Genomic DNA, 17,779 nt, shown 5'->3' with positions numbered 1-17,779 from the left:
TACTCTATTTCACTTAGGTCTATAACTAGAGAATTTTATCTTATTTCTTTTTATCAGCTTGGCACCTGGACAAGTTTTTCTTGTTGTTTTTTTTTTCTTTTCTAGTAAACATAATTTGTTTTTGTCATAGGAAATATTTCTGAAATAAATCTCCATGAATAGATATTGCTTCTCTTTGAAACCACAAAAAGAATATGGGAAAATATAAGAGAAGGGATACTATTTTAAATTAGATATTAGTTGAAATTAAAGAGGGGGAAAGTCAGATATACTTGCTTTATTAGTTATATGCATTTTGTATTTCAGAACTTTTGAAAATCTATTCCTAGCCTGATAGGATTTCTTTGAAGTAATTTTATCATCAAAATAGAAGCATTATACTTCAAAAAGCCATAGGCATACACATTTTTTATTTAACAGTGGGAGGTTAGTATACTATTATAGCAAAGCCTGTAAGATGTCATAACATCAATTTATATGTCTGTACTGTCACAACTCCTGAAGGTTTAATTTGGACAAAGCTAAGCAGTCCATAAATACAATCTACTATAATTCCGTTCACCGTATAGTACTCAGATCATATTTTTACTTAATTTCCTGAAATGTATTATCACTAAAAGAACTGGGAAGCATTGATCCTATCTAAAATTGTTTCATATATTACAGGTTTTGAGAGTATAACAAAAATGCACAAAAAAGAACACAATTTTACTATTGGAGTCTTTTCTTTGAAAAGAGTGCAGAAGGAATACATAAAGCATTGGGCTTAGAGGCAAGAAGTTCTTAGTTCAAACTGAACCTCAGATACTATGTGAACCTGGAAAAGTCATTTAACCTCTGCCTCAGTTTGTTCAACTATAAAATGGGGATAATTATAATACCTACTTTCCCAGAATTATTTTGAAAATCAAATGAGATGTTTGTAAAAAGCTTTTAGCACAGTGCCCAAAATGAAGTAGGCACTATGTAAATACTTATTCTCCTTTCTTCCTCTCCTCCATGCCAGAGTGAGATAGTTGTCCTAACTATAAAATAATGTCCATTTTTGGAGTTTTTATATGGTAAGACTTCTCTGTAGATTATGACAATAATGCCCTGCCAAAACATCTGTTCCCATGGTTTCAGTAATATTATTCTCCATCCTCATTATTCTTATTCCTGCCCCTATCTTAATATTCCTTCTGGTTCTCCTTTATTATATGATCATCTATCTTTTGCCCTCCAAGTATAGATATCCCTGAAAATTCTGCTTTGGACCCTCTTCTCTTTTCAAATTATCTCTCTTAATGTTTTTATTATATTGAAGGATAATATAAGTATGCATATGTAAATACATGTTTGTATATGTCATGTTTGTGTATATATATATATATATATATATATATATGAATGTGTGTGTATAAAATCTCATCAATATTTAAAGTTAACTATATTCAAAACAGAACTTTTTATCTTCTTCACTAGGGAGCCTCTTTTGATTCTTCTTCCTTTTTTAACCCAAACAACCAGTTAGTTTATGTGTGTTTTGTTTTCTCCCCATTAATCTGAAGAGGGCAATTTTAGTTGAAGGAACAGTCATAAAAATACTGAAAATGTTAAAAACCTAGGAAGTGCCTTCATTGAAAGCAGAAAAGAGAGGAAGAAAGATGAATTTGAGTTGAGACAATATAAATGAAACAATCCATATCTGTTCATCTTCTTTCCCCATTGAAAAATGAAAAATGGAGGGGATGAACATTATTCACTGGTCACTACTTAAGAATACCAAAGTAGAATTAGGAGACATTTGTTGCAATCATGGAATGATGGGGAAATGCAAAATATGGATATGCTAGGGGGGAGTAGGGAAGGAATTTTAGCTGGACATTTCTTATGAGTTCCTTGATTGCATTAGATTTAATTGCCTTGAATGATCCATGCTTAGTTCAACTATGAAAGGCTAATGGTTATGGGATGGGGAGATGAAGAAAGTTGTATAGTGATGTTGGATATAATCGACATATTGTAAGGGGAATAAAATATAAACCAATATTCCATTTTTTGGCTAATTTTATTATCCTTAATGTCAAGCTACAGTCTCTCTGACATCATTCACAACTTTCTCCCACTCCTACTTGTCTGTTGATGACAAATAATATAGCAATTGAATCAAACCTTGGAACAGGACAGAGTTTGCAAAATGAGAACAAAAATAACTAAAATTACTTCACTCTAACTACCCAGACAGAAAAAAAATGGATGTAAAAAATATATTCTCCAAGCTGTTATATACATGTTTAAAGATGTTCCATTAATTTGATCCATCAGTACATATATCTCAAACAGTTACTATGATCAACAAGAAACAAAAGACAGAGCCAAATAGGAGGAAGACAGTGTCAAATGTACTGCAAATGGTTACTTAGGCAATATTTTAATGATTCTAATATCTTCATGGGAACATCTTTTTAACACAATGATTGTTCAGGTGATGCTCTACAGTGGCATCTCACAAAATACCTCAGTTTCCAAAGAGTCAAATTTATAGTTTATTCAAAGTGCAGTAGGAGGACATGTGATCAACACAGATAGGCTATATCCTGTTACTAATGAATAAAGCTGCACAATAAGTGATAGAAAAGAACTTTTTAAAGAAAATAATGAGAAAGAGAAGGTTAGTCTGTCATGCAGGAAGAGTTAGGGATAAGAAGCATGTATCTGTTGCCCTACTGGAAATTGTAGAATGTTTAAAAGCTTAGAGAATGAGGGAGGAAGGAACAAGCATTTATGAAGTGTTTACTTTGTTCCAGGCACTATGCTAAGTATTTTATAAACAACAGTAAATGATTAAAAAAAAATTAGGCTATTGGGCAAAACTCCCTGGATCATTTTTGGGAGAACATGAGTATGAGATGATCCACAGTGAGAGGGTGGAAACACGTGGTGATTTGTAGAATTTGATGATCCCACAGTGATGAGATCCCAGGTAGATCTGAAAAATTAATATCTTCCTGGGACCTAGCACGATGTCTTATACTTGATAAATAGTTGTTAAATTACATTGAACATTCATTAAGTATACACTATGTGTAGAAGACTATCCTAAAACCTTGGTTAGAAATACTAAGTCAAAAAATACATAACACTCATTTTCATGGAATTTGTAGTTACAGATAAAGCATTCATAGTGTTGTTTGTCCTTTGTTCTTGAAGAGGACCATGACATCAGGGAGGTATGACATGCAGATGTGTGGGAGTGAGGGAGGGCTGTAAAAATTTACCAGCTTCGTTTTTTCCTCCAGAGCTATCTGGGTCCAATGACAAGACATTGATCAGGACAAGTAGAAATGTCCCTGTATACAGTAGGAGACCTTGGCTTTTAGTTTTTAGTTTTATTGAGGCAATGCCCAATCAGTGATTAAGGTTAGGTAAGAAATGAGGCAGAAAATGGCCTCTTTTGCTTAATTGGAAAAAAAAATCAATCTGGACAGGGAAGACCTTCAGGGTTTCTGGTCACAACAGAAACAATTGTTATTTGCATTTACTCTGAGGCAATGGGGGCCCAAACATGACCAAGGAGAGATTGATCTGGGACCTTTTGTTGGTCAATTAATGAAAGTCAAAGTGATGGGGTTTAAAGCATAGTCCTAGCCTGAAAACTCAAAGATATCTTGGGAGGTTACAATAATCAAAACCTGCATTCACCAACAGACAACAGTCAGAAAAATTCAGTTTTAAAAAATGACCGATATTATATTTAGCATCAGAATTTTAGAGCTTTATATATTTATTATAAGAATATAGCATCTCCTGTGGTCTGTCTCTGCCAACAAACACTCATACTAGCAGGTTAGGTTCCTGAAATGTCAGCTGAATTATAATTGTCCTCAAGATGCTAATGATTATTCTAAGGGTTTGGGGTTTCTAATAATGTGGCTCCTGATCCCCCATATACTCTATTTCCCATTATCAGCCAATTCCTAGAAGTCTATTTTCTTTTAGAAAAGGGGATTTATTGAGAAGATATAGCAAAAAGAGTAGTTATATAATAGTTTTCCTCTCCCCAAACTGGAAGTGGGGATATACTCTTTCCTTTATATCATCTATAAGGTCTCTGTGGAAAGTGGATTCAAATTTTAAATAGTAGTGAAACATTTGTGTAAATGTGAATTCATGGGGTTCCTCTTGATTCTGTAGCCTAAAAGTATTTTTTCCCTTCATGGAATCCCCACAAAGTCCTCCTTCGATGTATTTCCCTGCTAGGCTCTAAGGATCCTTGCCTTTCTGTAATCTCTCTCCTCTGTATCTCAGGTCATGATCCCTGAAGCCCCTGCTGTCTTCAGGCTTTCTATAGTCTTCTGCAAGTGCTTCCTCCATTGTTAACCACTGCTAGTGCTTCTGGTAAATTCTGCTACCAGCTCTTTTTGCCTCTGCCACTTCAGATGAGTCTTAGGACCTTTCAGACTTCTGTGACAAGGTTTAATCCTGGTTAATTCTGTCTCCAGGAATTTATTAATCTATGATCAAGGAAAACAAATACAAGACACTGGAATGCAATGTGCTTATGATAGCTTATTTCAGGGAATAAAGCTGGCCCTGTCCAACCCGCCTCCCCACCAAGGAGCTTAGAGCATTTCAACCTTATTGAATGTGTGACCAAGAAATTATAGAATAGGAAGAATGGCTACATCGCATTGCCCCACAGTAGCCATTCATGAGCTTTGTCTCCAACATAAGAACACTTCACTTGTTATTACTCCCCAAACCCTCATTCCAACTTTATCCATTTGCTGGCCTCCTAGTGGCTATGCAAGTTTCCAATATTTCTCCTTTATTGGCTTTGAGCCTCTCAGGATGGTTATAATCCATGACCTGGATCCTTGTAGCTCTGGGCACAATGCAAACTCTCAGATTAGCCACAGTCCACTTTTAGATCTCTTTGTGGCTATGGGAGTTTCCCCTTGCTGGAATGTCTCTGTTGTCTGGGGAAGTGGTTGGTGATTAAGAACACACTCCCCTTTTACATTTGCAGAGGAACAGAGTGAATCACAGAGGATGAACAGGCATGGGATGAATTTCAATCTGCATTGCAGATTTTATTATCTTTTTAAACAAATCCACTTCTCTTTCAGACTGCCCTATTTCTGTCATGGCACCCCTATTGAACAAGTTACTAGGACTCAAAACATGCATTTACCCTTAACTTTTGTCTATCTATTCACCTTGGCAAATCTTGTCATTTCTATCTAAACATTTCTTGTATCTTTCTTCTTCTTTGCACTCATACAAAAACCAGTGAAGTTCACGCCTTCATTAGCTGCCAGCTGGACTCTTGCAGTAGTCCCCTAATTCATCTCCCTTCTATAAGCCTCACCCCATTCTCATTTTTCCTCCACACCACAACTTAATTAGCCATTCCCTAATAAACGGACAGTCCCTCAGTTTCTAATTATTTACCACCATAAAAAAGCTGCTGCAAATATTTTGATTCAAACAGGTCCCTTTCTCTTTTTTTATCTCTTTAGAATATGCGCCCAAATGTTATTGGGTTAAAGGGCATGCACAGTTTTATAGCCCTTTGGATAGTTGCAAATTGTTCTCCAGAACGGATGGATCAGTTCACAATTTCAACAGTCCCTATTGTTCCACTTCTCCAGCATTTTTTTTCCTTTTCATGTTAGCCCCTCTGGTAGGTGTAAGATTGGTTTAAACTACATTTTTCCAGTCAATAGCAATTTAGAACATTTTATACTTATGGGACCTTATACCTTTCTCCTGGACTCTCAAAATATCCCCCAATTGATCAACCTTCCTCAAGTACTCCTCACTCTAATCATTCTTCCATACCACAATTTGATCAGCCATTCCCTAAATGATGGGCAATCCCTCAATTTCCAGGTCTACCACAACAAAAAGAGCTGCTATCAAAAATTTTCAGACATATATATAGAGAGATCAGTACACAATTTCACTGTTAGTGTATCAGTGTGCCAATATTTCTACTTCATCTCTGGCATTGATCATTTTCTTTTTCTTTCTGAATTGTAAGCAATTCCTCCTGTATTTAAGAAATGAGGCATCTATCAAAGAAATGTTCTTCTCCCATATAAGATAAATAGATACAATTTGTAAATAATTATGTTGGCATAGTAAGTAGAGTGCTAAACTGGGAATTAGGAAGATCTGAGTTCTAATTCTATCTTAAGACATTTACTTGCTATGTGACTTTGGGCAAGTCTTTGAACCTCACTCACTATTTTCTCACCTACACAATGGGAATAATGATAGCACCTGCCACACATAATTATTGTACAAACTAAATAAAAAAAAGCATGTTGCAAATCATAAAGTACTACGTGAATGCTAGCTTTTTACTATTATTACATGTCATATATGATTCATAATTATTACATAATTATTAAATAAGTAAACATATTTTGTAGGACATGCATACTAAAAAAATTTTACAGTCAGGAATTCAGTGAAAAAAAATTAGAGATTACTCTTCTGGAGGGTTGCTTTGAGCATGACTTTATTGTGTATAGATCCAATACTATCCATGGTGTACTGCATGGGTCACAAAATGGTGGTAAAACAACACAGCATTATCTGAGGTAAGAAGAACAATATAGCATGAAATATTTTATGTTAGTACTGATTCCATAGAGTGTAATTTTCAATTTGAACTGTTGTAAATCTCAAGACCCTGTCATCTCCCTTGCCCTAATACTGAAAGGTAGCAAGTCTTGTAGTGCTGACTTTGCATTCACTATTAGTGGAAATGTGCTTTTATGTGTGTGTGTGTGTGTGTGTGTGTGTGTGTGTGTGTGTGTGTGTGTGTTTTCAGATAATAGTGTCTAAAGTGATTTTAAAAAACTGAGTTAGGGTCAAATGAGCTTACATCAGGAGAAACTCTAATGCTCATTGTCTAAAGAGTCTTTGATAAAAAATATTTTCCCCAGAAATATTCAATTCATCCTACAAAAGCATCCAACATTGGGATCAAAAGCTGAGTGAGTTGCTTGATGTCTCATGTTTTTCCTTTTTTTTCTTTTACAGATAAAGCATTCATCTACAGAGACCAGAAAGGAACTGTGATATTGCAGAATGTTGAGACAAATAATTCTACTGTATTAATAGAAAGCAAAAAAATTGTAAGTACCTTCTTTAATGACCAGGATAATTTCAGTTTTTCCTCCTTCAGGTCAATAAAGCAGAAAATGACTTTAGATTTCAACTTTCTTTCTAGCCAGGCAGGAGCAATAAACTTGTAACACCACAGGCTAAGCTAGTGAGGAGAATGTGAAATTGAACCTCTTCTAATTTAATAAGCTAGAATCTCACTTTCTTTCATTGTACAGAAAATTCTCTGCAGGTATTAGAAACAAGTGTTGCATATCATCTATAATTGAAAGATAAAGTCCTATGGCTTTTACACATTTACCGAACAATTGTAATAATGCATATGCAATACTTCAAGAAGTCTTACCCAATTTCATTCAGAAAATTCATCCTTACATATACAGTATTTGAAATACTAGTTATTCTATTGGTGGTACCAATCAAGTCTTAATTCAGTGTTAGAATTATATCTTGGAAATGTGGGAAAGTTCAATTTTTTCCAAAACTTTGAAATATTGTATTAAATATGTTTAATAAAGTCATGATTTATTATTTAAACGTTAGCTTGTAACTTCCTAAGCAATTAAAAAGGAAGGTTTTATGTGTTCATTAGGATAAGAACTAAGCCCCTAGAGTTTATTTTGCTTCAAAAGAAAAGACTATTTAGTTGACAAATTATCAGGGAAAATAGTGCAAAATAGACCAATAGTAAAAAAATTAAACTTGTCTAAACAAGATCAAATAGTGAAAGTCTGATCAAAATTAAAAGTTCAGAATTAGAATTACTACCATTTTGAAACTAACATGGATCAGAAATGTAGTATTTTGGAATTTTAAAGTTAGAAAAAAACAGATAGGTCATCTAGGTTAGCTTTCTCATTTTACAGGCAAATAAATGAAAGTACAGGAAGATTAGACAATTTACTTTTGACTAATTGACATCTATGCATTGTAACAACTAGGATTAGAACTCAGTTTCCTTATTGCCAGTCCCATGTTTTGTTTTGTTTTTTTCAGTACAAGATATACCCCAGTGAATACAGAGGATAGTTCTGATTCCATGCAGTGTATACAAAAGATAATTTTATTTTCATGCAATTTAATTCACTGGTTCTTGTAGGAATTGAGATTTTACATTTCTTACTTTAAAATGCTTAATTTTAAATTTAATCTTCTTTTGAAACAGAAAATTTACTTAGAAATCATTTCATTTAAAAAAGAGACAAATTAATTTAGGCTTAGAACAGGATAGATCTTTGTCTTTCATGTAGAAAGGCTGCTTCCTGAATATAGGCAAGGCATGCTAACTCTCTATGTTTTGCGGTGTTTTATTTAGTGTAACTGTCTTAGTTTACTAAATGAGGCCCTCTAAGAATGAATGCACATTTATTTCTGCATATAAAAAACACAAAACACTTTAAGGCAGAAGCTGGCAGAAACTAATTCAACACATTTTTCAAATATTTCAGGTGCAAAAAAGGTTTTCTAATATTAATTGAAAGGCAAAAATGAACAGAGACTGTTGCCAAGGGTGACTAGATTTTAATGTCAGAATGTTATCAATATTTCCTGAGAAGGTGTCAGGTTAGTAAAAGCAGGTTGCTGTACATACAACTGCACTTAGTAATGAAATACTGGAATATGAACTGCCTTCTCTTTCTAAGATCAATAGCCCATGACAGATCATATATTTTATCTGAAGTCGTTTTAGTCAAGTAATAGGGCAACTTCAGACACCATCTTTGATACAAAAAAGGGATTCTTATCTCCCTAAATGATTCACACATTCTATATCATGTAAGTTTTTCCTCCTTTTTTAATGATGATCCTTCCAGTGCTTATTTTAGTCTTATTCCCAGGATACATTCAAGCAGCTTAATAGTGGCTAAAATGGCCTCCATAATAAAAGAGAGAAATTGTAGTTTATGACTTGAATAATAGTCTAGAATATCTCAAAAACCTTCATTTCAAATCCATGTCTGCTCTTAGTCACTTGAGCAGTCATTTAACCTTCCTGTATCTCAGAGGAAGTCTTTTCACCCCCAGAATGTTGGATGCACTCCATCTGATGAATTTATTGGAGGATAGAGACAATAGTTATGTATAATAAGAGACTGTGGATAACTTGTGATTTGAACAGCTGAAGGAAGGATCCACATGGATGAGAGCTAACAAATGATCAGTAGGAGTGTCAAAGTACGTTACAAGCTACCCTATGTATATTACTTGCCACTTGATGAACTAAAATGGAATGAGCAGCTCCATCATATGACTATCTCTGCATTGTTTTGTGATGTTAACATTCAATTTAAAAATATATATATATATAGTTATCCATTATAAATTAAGTGCCTGCACTCACCAGACACAAAGGCAAAAATAAAACAGCCCCTGCCCTCAAAGAGTTTGCATTCTTTTGAGATAGAAGGGTAGGAGGAACACAAATAAATGAGAATTTGATGCATTCATACATATAGATGTATAAGATACATAGTAATTTAGTTATTTTGGGGGGATGGCATTAACCTGATTGATTAATAATGTAGTGATCAAACTTGGGAACTCTGACAGTTGGAAGTAGAAGAGAGGTATGATTCAGTTATTCCCATTTCATGAACGGAATCAGACTGTTTGCCTTATAACTTGGCATAAGTTTTGGATAATTGGTCAAAATATTTCTGATTTTGAAATTTAGAATCTTTTGAGATTATTGAAGGCATGACTAAGGGATATTACCCATCAGTGTTTCTCAGCAAGAAAAAGTAGTAGTAGTATTAGTGGTGGTGGTGGTACTAGTTAATAGTAATAGTAGTAACTCACATTTATATAATACTTAAAGTTCTTTCCTTGAAACATTTCTGTGAGATAAGTTGCAGAAACTTTATTTTTCCCTTTTTTACAGATGAAAGTACTGAAGCTGAGAAAAGTCAACTGTTAGTATGAGTAGGAACCCTCATTTGAATTCAGGATGTAGAATCCAAGACTCTTTCAATTATACTTCTCAACTTTTTCAATAAAGCAATAAAAAATGTTATATGTGTTATTAAACTAGGTAAATATGATAGCAAGTACATGATTTGAAAGTTGAGATAATTATTTTTCAATATTTTGGGGACAATTTCAGTGCTGTATGTATATCTTTCATTAATGGAGATTGTAGCATTGCAGGCTATGTACACATTAGTAGTCAGTCTTTATTAGTTGCTATGGCAAAACAAACAAAAAACAAAAAGCCCTTTATTATCTAGTAGTGAATTTTCTGAGGCTAAGCTTTCCTAAACTGAGCTAGACTAAGCTCACATGACAGAAAACAGAAAGGAATTAGATGGTGTAATGAATAGTGTGTTGACTTCAAAGCAGGAAGTCCCTAGTTCTAATTCTACCTGTAAAGCTTATAGTTGCTGAATGAAGGTGGAGAAAATATTATTATAGATTTATATTAAATAGCTTCAATTTGGCCTTCTCCTTTTTTTTCTTTAATTAACTCACTATCTCACTCAGGACAGCAGTTCTTTCAATTTTTTATTTTATTCTTCCTCAGACTTCTCATGGCTATGCCTTTGCCCCCACCCTCTTAACTTAGAATATCCCTAAAATTTTATTGGAAAAAAGTAATCTTTTTTCTTATTTCACATCACCCACATACATTCTACCACTGTTCTTCTTTTCTAATCTCACATGAAAAGGTGGCATTTCCCTTTACCAAGACTAACCCTCTACTTCCATAAGTGATACCTTTCATTTCCTTCAAAAAATTGTTCCTTCTAGTATCCCCATTCTTTCACTTATCTTCATTGTCTCCCTGTTCACTGACTCCTTTCATAGTACCTACAAATATAAACATATCTCCCTCTTCCTCAAAAAAATCTGACTTTTTCATAATTCTCATACTTGTGGTCTTCTCTTTTGTCTTTGAAACCATTGATTACCCTCTCAATATTCTTTCCTTTAGATTTTGTGGACATTATCTTCTTTTGGTCATTCTAAGTCTCCTTTGCTGAATCTTTATGCATTTCACAACTGCTAACCATGGATATACCACAAGAGAATCTTGTGCATCCTTTTCTCTTCTCCCTTTCGCTGTTTCACTCAGTATTCTCATCAACTCCCTTGAATTAAATTATCATCTCTATGCTAATGATTCTCAAATCTGTTTATCCTTCTGTAATCACTCTGCTCACCTCCAGTCTCACATATACAACTACCTATTAAATATCTTGAATTGGACGTCCCACAGACATGTCAACTCACCATGTCCAAAACTGGGCTCATTATATTTACCACAAAATCTTTCCTACTTCTAAACTTTCTATGAAGGTCACCACCAGTCAGCAAAGCTAATTACCTAGGTTGTTGAACTCAGCTTCTCTCTATCTCCCTTATCCTATATACAATTTTTGCTAAGGACTGACAATAATCTCATCAGTGTGGATCCTCCTTTCAGTGGTAAAACTCATTATCTATCTTTTCTTAAAGTTTTCTTAGAATCTCCAGAAAATTTAAAGAACTACCTATTGTGCTGAAGATCTTCCTCTAGGGCTTTAAAATAACCTGTAGGTACTAGAGTAGTATGTGTGGTCTTCATATATTATCTTTTGTTCACACTAGACAACAATTCTAGCTTCTATTTTGTACAGTATCTTTGATAACCATATTATTTAAAGGTCAACTTTCGGCTCTGGAAGACATGGGTTGAAATCCTGACTCTGACTCATATTAACTGTGTAACCTCTTGAGAATGCCATTTACCCTTTTAGGGGGCCAGGCAACCCTGTAAAATTGTAAGTTAGAGATGACTTACCAATCAACATTAGTCAAGAAAAATTCCTCACTGAGAGAGCTCTTACACTTATGAAACCACAAGTCTATCCTCATTCTAGCTCTAAACAAAAACAACTTCATTATCGCTTGAGCTCAATCATCATTGGAAACATGCAGCCCACTATAGATATCCCTATATGATCTCCTAATAGAGAAAATTCAGATCTATAAGGCTACACAAGTCAAGTGTTAGAGATTGTCCCAGATCAACATTTATGATAATCTGAACCTTCAGCCATACCCAGAATATAGTCCTTTGGAAAAGGGAGGCCATTGTCTATGGAAATAAAATACTGGTGCTAAATCTATGTGTGTCCTTTTCCCTTGAATCTCCCCACTCCCAAAATCAAAAGATTAACAATTTTAATTCATTTCTCCCTTTTAGACAAGCCCTCAAGTCAGGGCCTTATGGAACACGGAATCCTCTGAGCACAATACTTGGAATCAGACAATGAAAACCTTACATTTCTTTCTTTCTTGACAGCACTGTAGCACTGGGTCAGTTGCTTTATTTCCCTAGACCTCAACTTCTTTTTCAGCAAATGAGGGAGCTGAAAAGTATGAACTATGTGAGGGGTACTGTGTTATGTATGTTGTATAAAAACACTAAAACTATAATACCTGTTCTCAACTCACATTCTATAAGAGGAGACCAGCATTAACAATAAATAAGTACAAAATATATACTAAATGCAAACAAACTGATTTCTGGGAGAGGATAACACTAACAAGAAGGGATACTAGGATATGCCTTGGGTAAGAATTAGTACACTGACCCTTGAACTAGGCTTTGAAGGAAGCCTGGGTTTCAATGAGAAAAGGATGATGAGGAGATGTATATTAGAAGTATTAGGGCCAGCCTGTGCCAAGACATAATGCTGGGAAGGGAACAAAGAGGCCAGTTTTGCTCAAACATAGGATACATAAAAAGGAGAGAGAAGTTATGTAAGCCAAAGAAGTCAGAATAAAGCTAAATTAAGTTTAGGCTTTAAATGTCAATCAGTATTTTTAAATTTCTTTATTCTTGAGACAATAGGATCACCTAGTTTCTTAAATAAGGGTGATCCTTAAATAATTTTAAATAAATTTCTTAAATAATGTGATCAAACTCATGCTTTAGAAATGTTAGTTGGACTGGTGACAAAATGATTGACTAAGATTAGTTTCTAGGATAGTCCAGATTGGAAGGGCATGAGACCCTGAGATGAGCTTCTTCAGTCCCTATACCACTCACACAGTCATTTCTGCTTTTCCCTAGTTTTCATCTTATTTGGAATGCCCTATCATAATGACCTCTCTACCTGTTTAAGGATTGCCTTTCCCATAACATTTACATCCCACCCTCTGAGAGAACTTTCTCCAACTGCCTCAACCCATGTTCATATTTCTTTCTCTTAAACATCTAGAAATTTTACTATACATTCTACTATACTGATACTTACCATATATTCACATTATGACTTAGCCTCTTGTGCCTTATCTTCATCTATTTTGGAAGCTCCTTTGGAGAAGGCACCTCAATTTATACATCTGTATTCTCAGGACCTTGTGATCAATATTTAAAGATCATAGGATTCTCTGAGTGATGTTTGAAGAAGGGAATAAAGCCTGTTAATTTTTTTGTTTAAAGCACTGCACTGATTATGCTTGTATGTCAAGTTTTCTTACCTTTTATCTGTGTTCTTAGGACCTGTCACAGGGTTGGGGAAATTGTATACTATTTCTCAGTGAATGGCTTTGCTGTTATTCAGGGCTATCCAGCTAGTTTGCAAAGCCAGAACTATAATGTATCATCAAACTCCCAATCCAGCCCACTTCCTTCCACACTACACTACCTCTCATTAAAGATTTTTTAAAATCAATGCATAATCTTTAATTTTGATCCCTTAAAATGATGATTATAATTCAAATATATATCATGATTTAAGGTTTCCAAAAGCACTTTCCATTATCTTTTCTGAGTTTCTCAATCACCTTTTAAGATTACTTCTTTTTTCTCCACTTAGTAAATCAGGAAAGTGCAGCTTAGAGAGGTTAGGTAACCTGCCTAGTCTCATAGCTAGTGAACTTCTGTTATGGACTCAAACCCAAGTCTTCTTGATACCAATTCCAATTCTCTTTCTACTGACAGGATTTTTAAAATGTGAGGCTTAGATTTTAAAGAGATCTTTTTTTTTTACTTTGTGATCAATATTTAAAGATCATAGGATTCTCCGAGTGATGTTTGAAGAAGGGAATAAAGTCTGTTAATTTTTTCTTTAAAACACTGCACTGATTATGCTTGTATGTTAAGTTTTCTTACCTTTTATAATTTCCATTATCTAATTTACCAAGAATATTTAAATAAAATGAGAATCTTTTATTTTCCTGTCTTGTGCCTTATCTTCCCCACTTGGTCCCATGTAACCTTATGACTGCAGAATTAGTATTTTTATCTGGCTCTTCAAAATTTAATTAATCCTGACGCCTCCCAGAGAGGGAGATAAATTAGTCATGTATTATTAGAACCATTTTATAAATGAGAAAAGGAAGAGTAAATGTCCCCATCCAGGCTACACTGGGACTCTGGAACAATGTCTTGATTAGAACTTAAGACTACTTGATTTTGTCTTCCTCTTACATCTTATATTTGTCAAATTAATTTAAATTTGTCATTTTATGAAAGTCTTTCATGTGAGTGTGTCCTTTCCCTTTAACTAGATTGTAAATTGTGAGAACAGGAAAAGTACCTTCTTAAAGCCCCTCCCCAAAGTGGCTCTCATCCTCCTTTTTCAGCCTTATCTAATGTTAGTCCCCTCTTAGCCTTTCTGCACATCTCTTCCATTACCTCCATGTGCTAGAATTCAGCCCATCCACAAGCTGAAGACAACCTGGATCTGTACCCAGCACAAGCAGGTAGAAATCAATAAAAAAGGCAAACAGACATATAGATAAATAAAAAAAAATGTTACATTCATATTAATTTCAGTAACCAGTTGTAGATCTGAGAAGGTATTGGAGCAGAATTTTGCAAGCTTTCCCTGACTTAATCATTTGGTTGACTTTAGTTTTAGTTGTTTTTCTCTGTTATGAGAAGAGGGAACTCAGGAAGAATTGAGATATATTGGAGAATCAAAAGCTTTTGGAGAAAATTAGTTAAATAAATATGAAGACTAGAAAAATATTTAGAAAAAGGAGAATTGTCTTATGTGACAAAGTACAAGAGATATAGTGACCTTATCAGGAATGCTGAGCTGGAATTGAATCTCCTTTTTTTTCTCTTGAAGACATTCAGAAGATAATTATTCTGTGAATATTTTATAACACTTTACATATTCTGTTCTATTTTTTTTTAAGGAATCATTAAAAGCTGTCCGATATGAGGTGTCTCCAGATCAGGAGTATGCTCTCTTTTCCTATAATGTGGAACCGGTAAGTATTACTGTTTGGTGTCCCAAAGACCCAGGTATTTCTTTCTTTTGTTGCTGCTGATTCATTATTTAGTGAGTTTTTTCTGGAACATTATTCTCTGCTATCTTTGTAGCATAAGGTACTTGGACTGTCATGGAATTGTCTCTCTGTATGTCACACTGCCATCTAGGAGAGAGGAAAGGTATAAATAACTGCACATCCGAAAAAAAATCACCATCAATCAAGGAAACGTTTCCCAAGATTTTCTTGAGGAGATGGTGAGGATGTCTCTCTAAAAAAAATTTATCTTACCCTTTCATGTAATGTTTTCTTGCCATTTTCTCAATCATACCATAAATTTCTTCCTGGAACAAAAAGCAATTGCTGGCATCCCACTCCACTGAAATAATACATTAATTATCATGTCACCATTCGCACTGCCATAGTTAAGAGTGAGCTATCACTTTCCTTGTATAAAGCCCAATTTCCAGCACGTTATAGATAACTCTTACATAAAATTTCACCCTGACTCTTCTATAAAAATTCACCTTGAGTACAGGGACAGAAAGCTAAACAATATATCTGAATTGGTTGTTTTGTTTTCATTCTGACCAGAAAAAAATGCCATTATAATTGAGAAATGGCAAAAAGAAGTAGCATTTTATAAATCAGGAGTAGAGGTTTTACTTGGAAAATAGTAGAAATTTAAAAAGAATGTGTTTGTGAAAGGAATTACACTGTCCTGAAAACAAGAAAAAGTAAAATTTGCCACAGCTTTCTGGTTATCAGAAAGCCAAGTTCAAATCTCATACGTGCCACTTACCACCTATGGGACATGAGGCAAGTCATGTTGTGTCTCTGGTCTTAAGTTTCCTCATCTTTAAAAGGAGGCATTTGTATTAATTTACTTGGACTTTAAATTCCCATCCAACTCTAAATTCTGTAATTAAAATCTGTTTGAAGGGACCTCTATGGTGTTGGTCTAGTCTAGTCCAGCCTTACTGGTTCTTGAATGAATTTGAAAGAAATCTCAGAGCAGAAAGAAGAGTAATTGAACCGTTCCATAGATTTTGCAGCCCAGTTCCCAAAAAGCTTGTGTTTTACAATGACATTTGACAATAATCATTAATTCCTAAGAGAATTAATATCCCATTAAAATGTTTTGTTTGTGATTGTAATCTGCTCTCATCCATTCGTCCAGAAAATGATGTCAGCTTGCTGTTAAGTTTCAGTTGTTTTAACTTAAGGTAGTAGGATATTAGTAGATATTAGTAGACTGATATTATGAGGGTGAAAAAAGAGGATAGTGTTTAGGAGTGACTTTTCTTTACCTCAGTCCAACTCCAGAATAGTTCTGGATAATAGTTGCTTTCCTTTATGCCAGTATACTCAGCAAAATTTACTGTTGTTGCTCCCTTTATAATATGAGAAACTGTGAAATGTTACTCCATCTTCTTTCCCTGTCTTCTCCCCAATCTAGAAAAACATCATATTGCCTGGATAAGAAAACACAAAGGGAAGATATGTTAGATATCTTTGTATTTCCACTTAGCATGGTGCCTGGTACATAATTCTGAATCATTGTTTCTTGATTTACTAGCTGTAAGCAAATATTCATTGGATTTTGGAGTTGAAAGGAACTTGAGTAATTTCTTAGTGCAATCTTTAATTTTATTGATGTTGCAGATTGGTAGTAAGGCGAGTATATCAAAGGAATAGTAGACTTGCTCTGTGAAATTCCGAAGATCAGACCTAATATCAGTGGGTGGAAGTGTCAGGAAGATAGATTTTGACTTAATATAAGCAAGAAATCTCTACCAGTGATAGCTATTCAACAATTAATGGAATCTGGTCTCAAATATTTACTAGCTGTGTGCCTTTGAGCAAGTCACTTAACTCTCTTTGCCTCAGTTTTCTCATCTATAAAGAATTGGAGAAGGAAATTGCAAACTACTCCGGTATATTTGCCAGGAAAATCCCAAATGCAGTATTGAAGAATCAGACAGACACACTTGAATGACGGCAACAATAATAAGCAGAATAGGCTTGCTAGAGAGTTTGTGGAGGAAAGGAGAAGAATAGCTATCTGACTGAGATGTTATAGAAAGTATGGCTGAATTGGCTAGGTTAGACTACAGTATTTCTAATTTTATGATTCTGTGCCTTAGGACTGCTCTAATTTTGACCCTTTTCATGTCCAAAGTTGCTTTTGTAAGAGAGTCTAAAGTTATATCCTCTAGATTAATAATAATCTTTTAGGTTATCCTAAATATGAGTCATCACTGTATTTCAGGGCCAGGTCTCAGGATCTGAAGTTAAAAACTTTGAGGCAATCTTTGTTTTCTATAAAGTCTTTTCTGGTCCTTTAGAGATATTTGATAATACAGAAGTAGAGTTATTTAGGTGAAAACTATGACAACTCTTAAAGTGTTGGGAATGTGCTTTCTAAAGCCCAGTTTCTTAGACT

General features: G+C 34.5%; 1 protein-coding gene across 6 annotated transcripts in view; it reads left to right on the top strand.

Moving 5' to 3' along the window:
• Window positions 1–17,779, top strand: part of DPP6 (dipeptidyl peptidase like 6) — a 1,195,887-nt gene that overhangs the window by 751,414 nt on the left and 426,694 nt on the right. For all 6 annotated transcript variants that reach the window (XR_012482250.1, XM_074267390.1, XM_074267388.1 and 3 more), the window contains 2 exons: window positions 7,039–7,133; window positions 15,259–15,333. Coding sequence is in view for 5 of the 6 variants with exons in the window: in XM_074267390.1 (XP_074123491.1) it covers window positions 7,039–7,133; window positions 15,259–15,333 (170 nt within the window). In the remaining variant the exon portion in view is untranslated. The remainder of the gene's footprint in view (window positions 1–7,038; window positions 7,134–15,258; window positions 15,334–17,779) is intronic.

This window comes from Sminthopsis crassicaudata, chromosome 5 (assembly GCF_048593235.1).
Source record: "Sminthopsis crassicaudata isolate SCR6 chromosome 5, ASM4859323v1, whole genome shotgun sequence".
In the NCBI taxonomy this organism is placed as follows: domain Eukaryota; kingdom Metazoa; phylum Chordata; class Mammalia; order Dasyuromorphia; family Dasyuridae; genus Sminthopsis; species Sminthopsis crassicaudata.
Note: the sequence above shows the minus strand (reverse complement) of the source record. Positions and strands in the feature narration are given on the sequence as shown.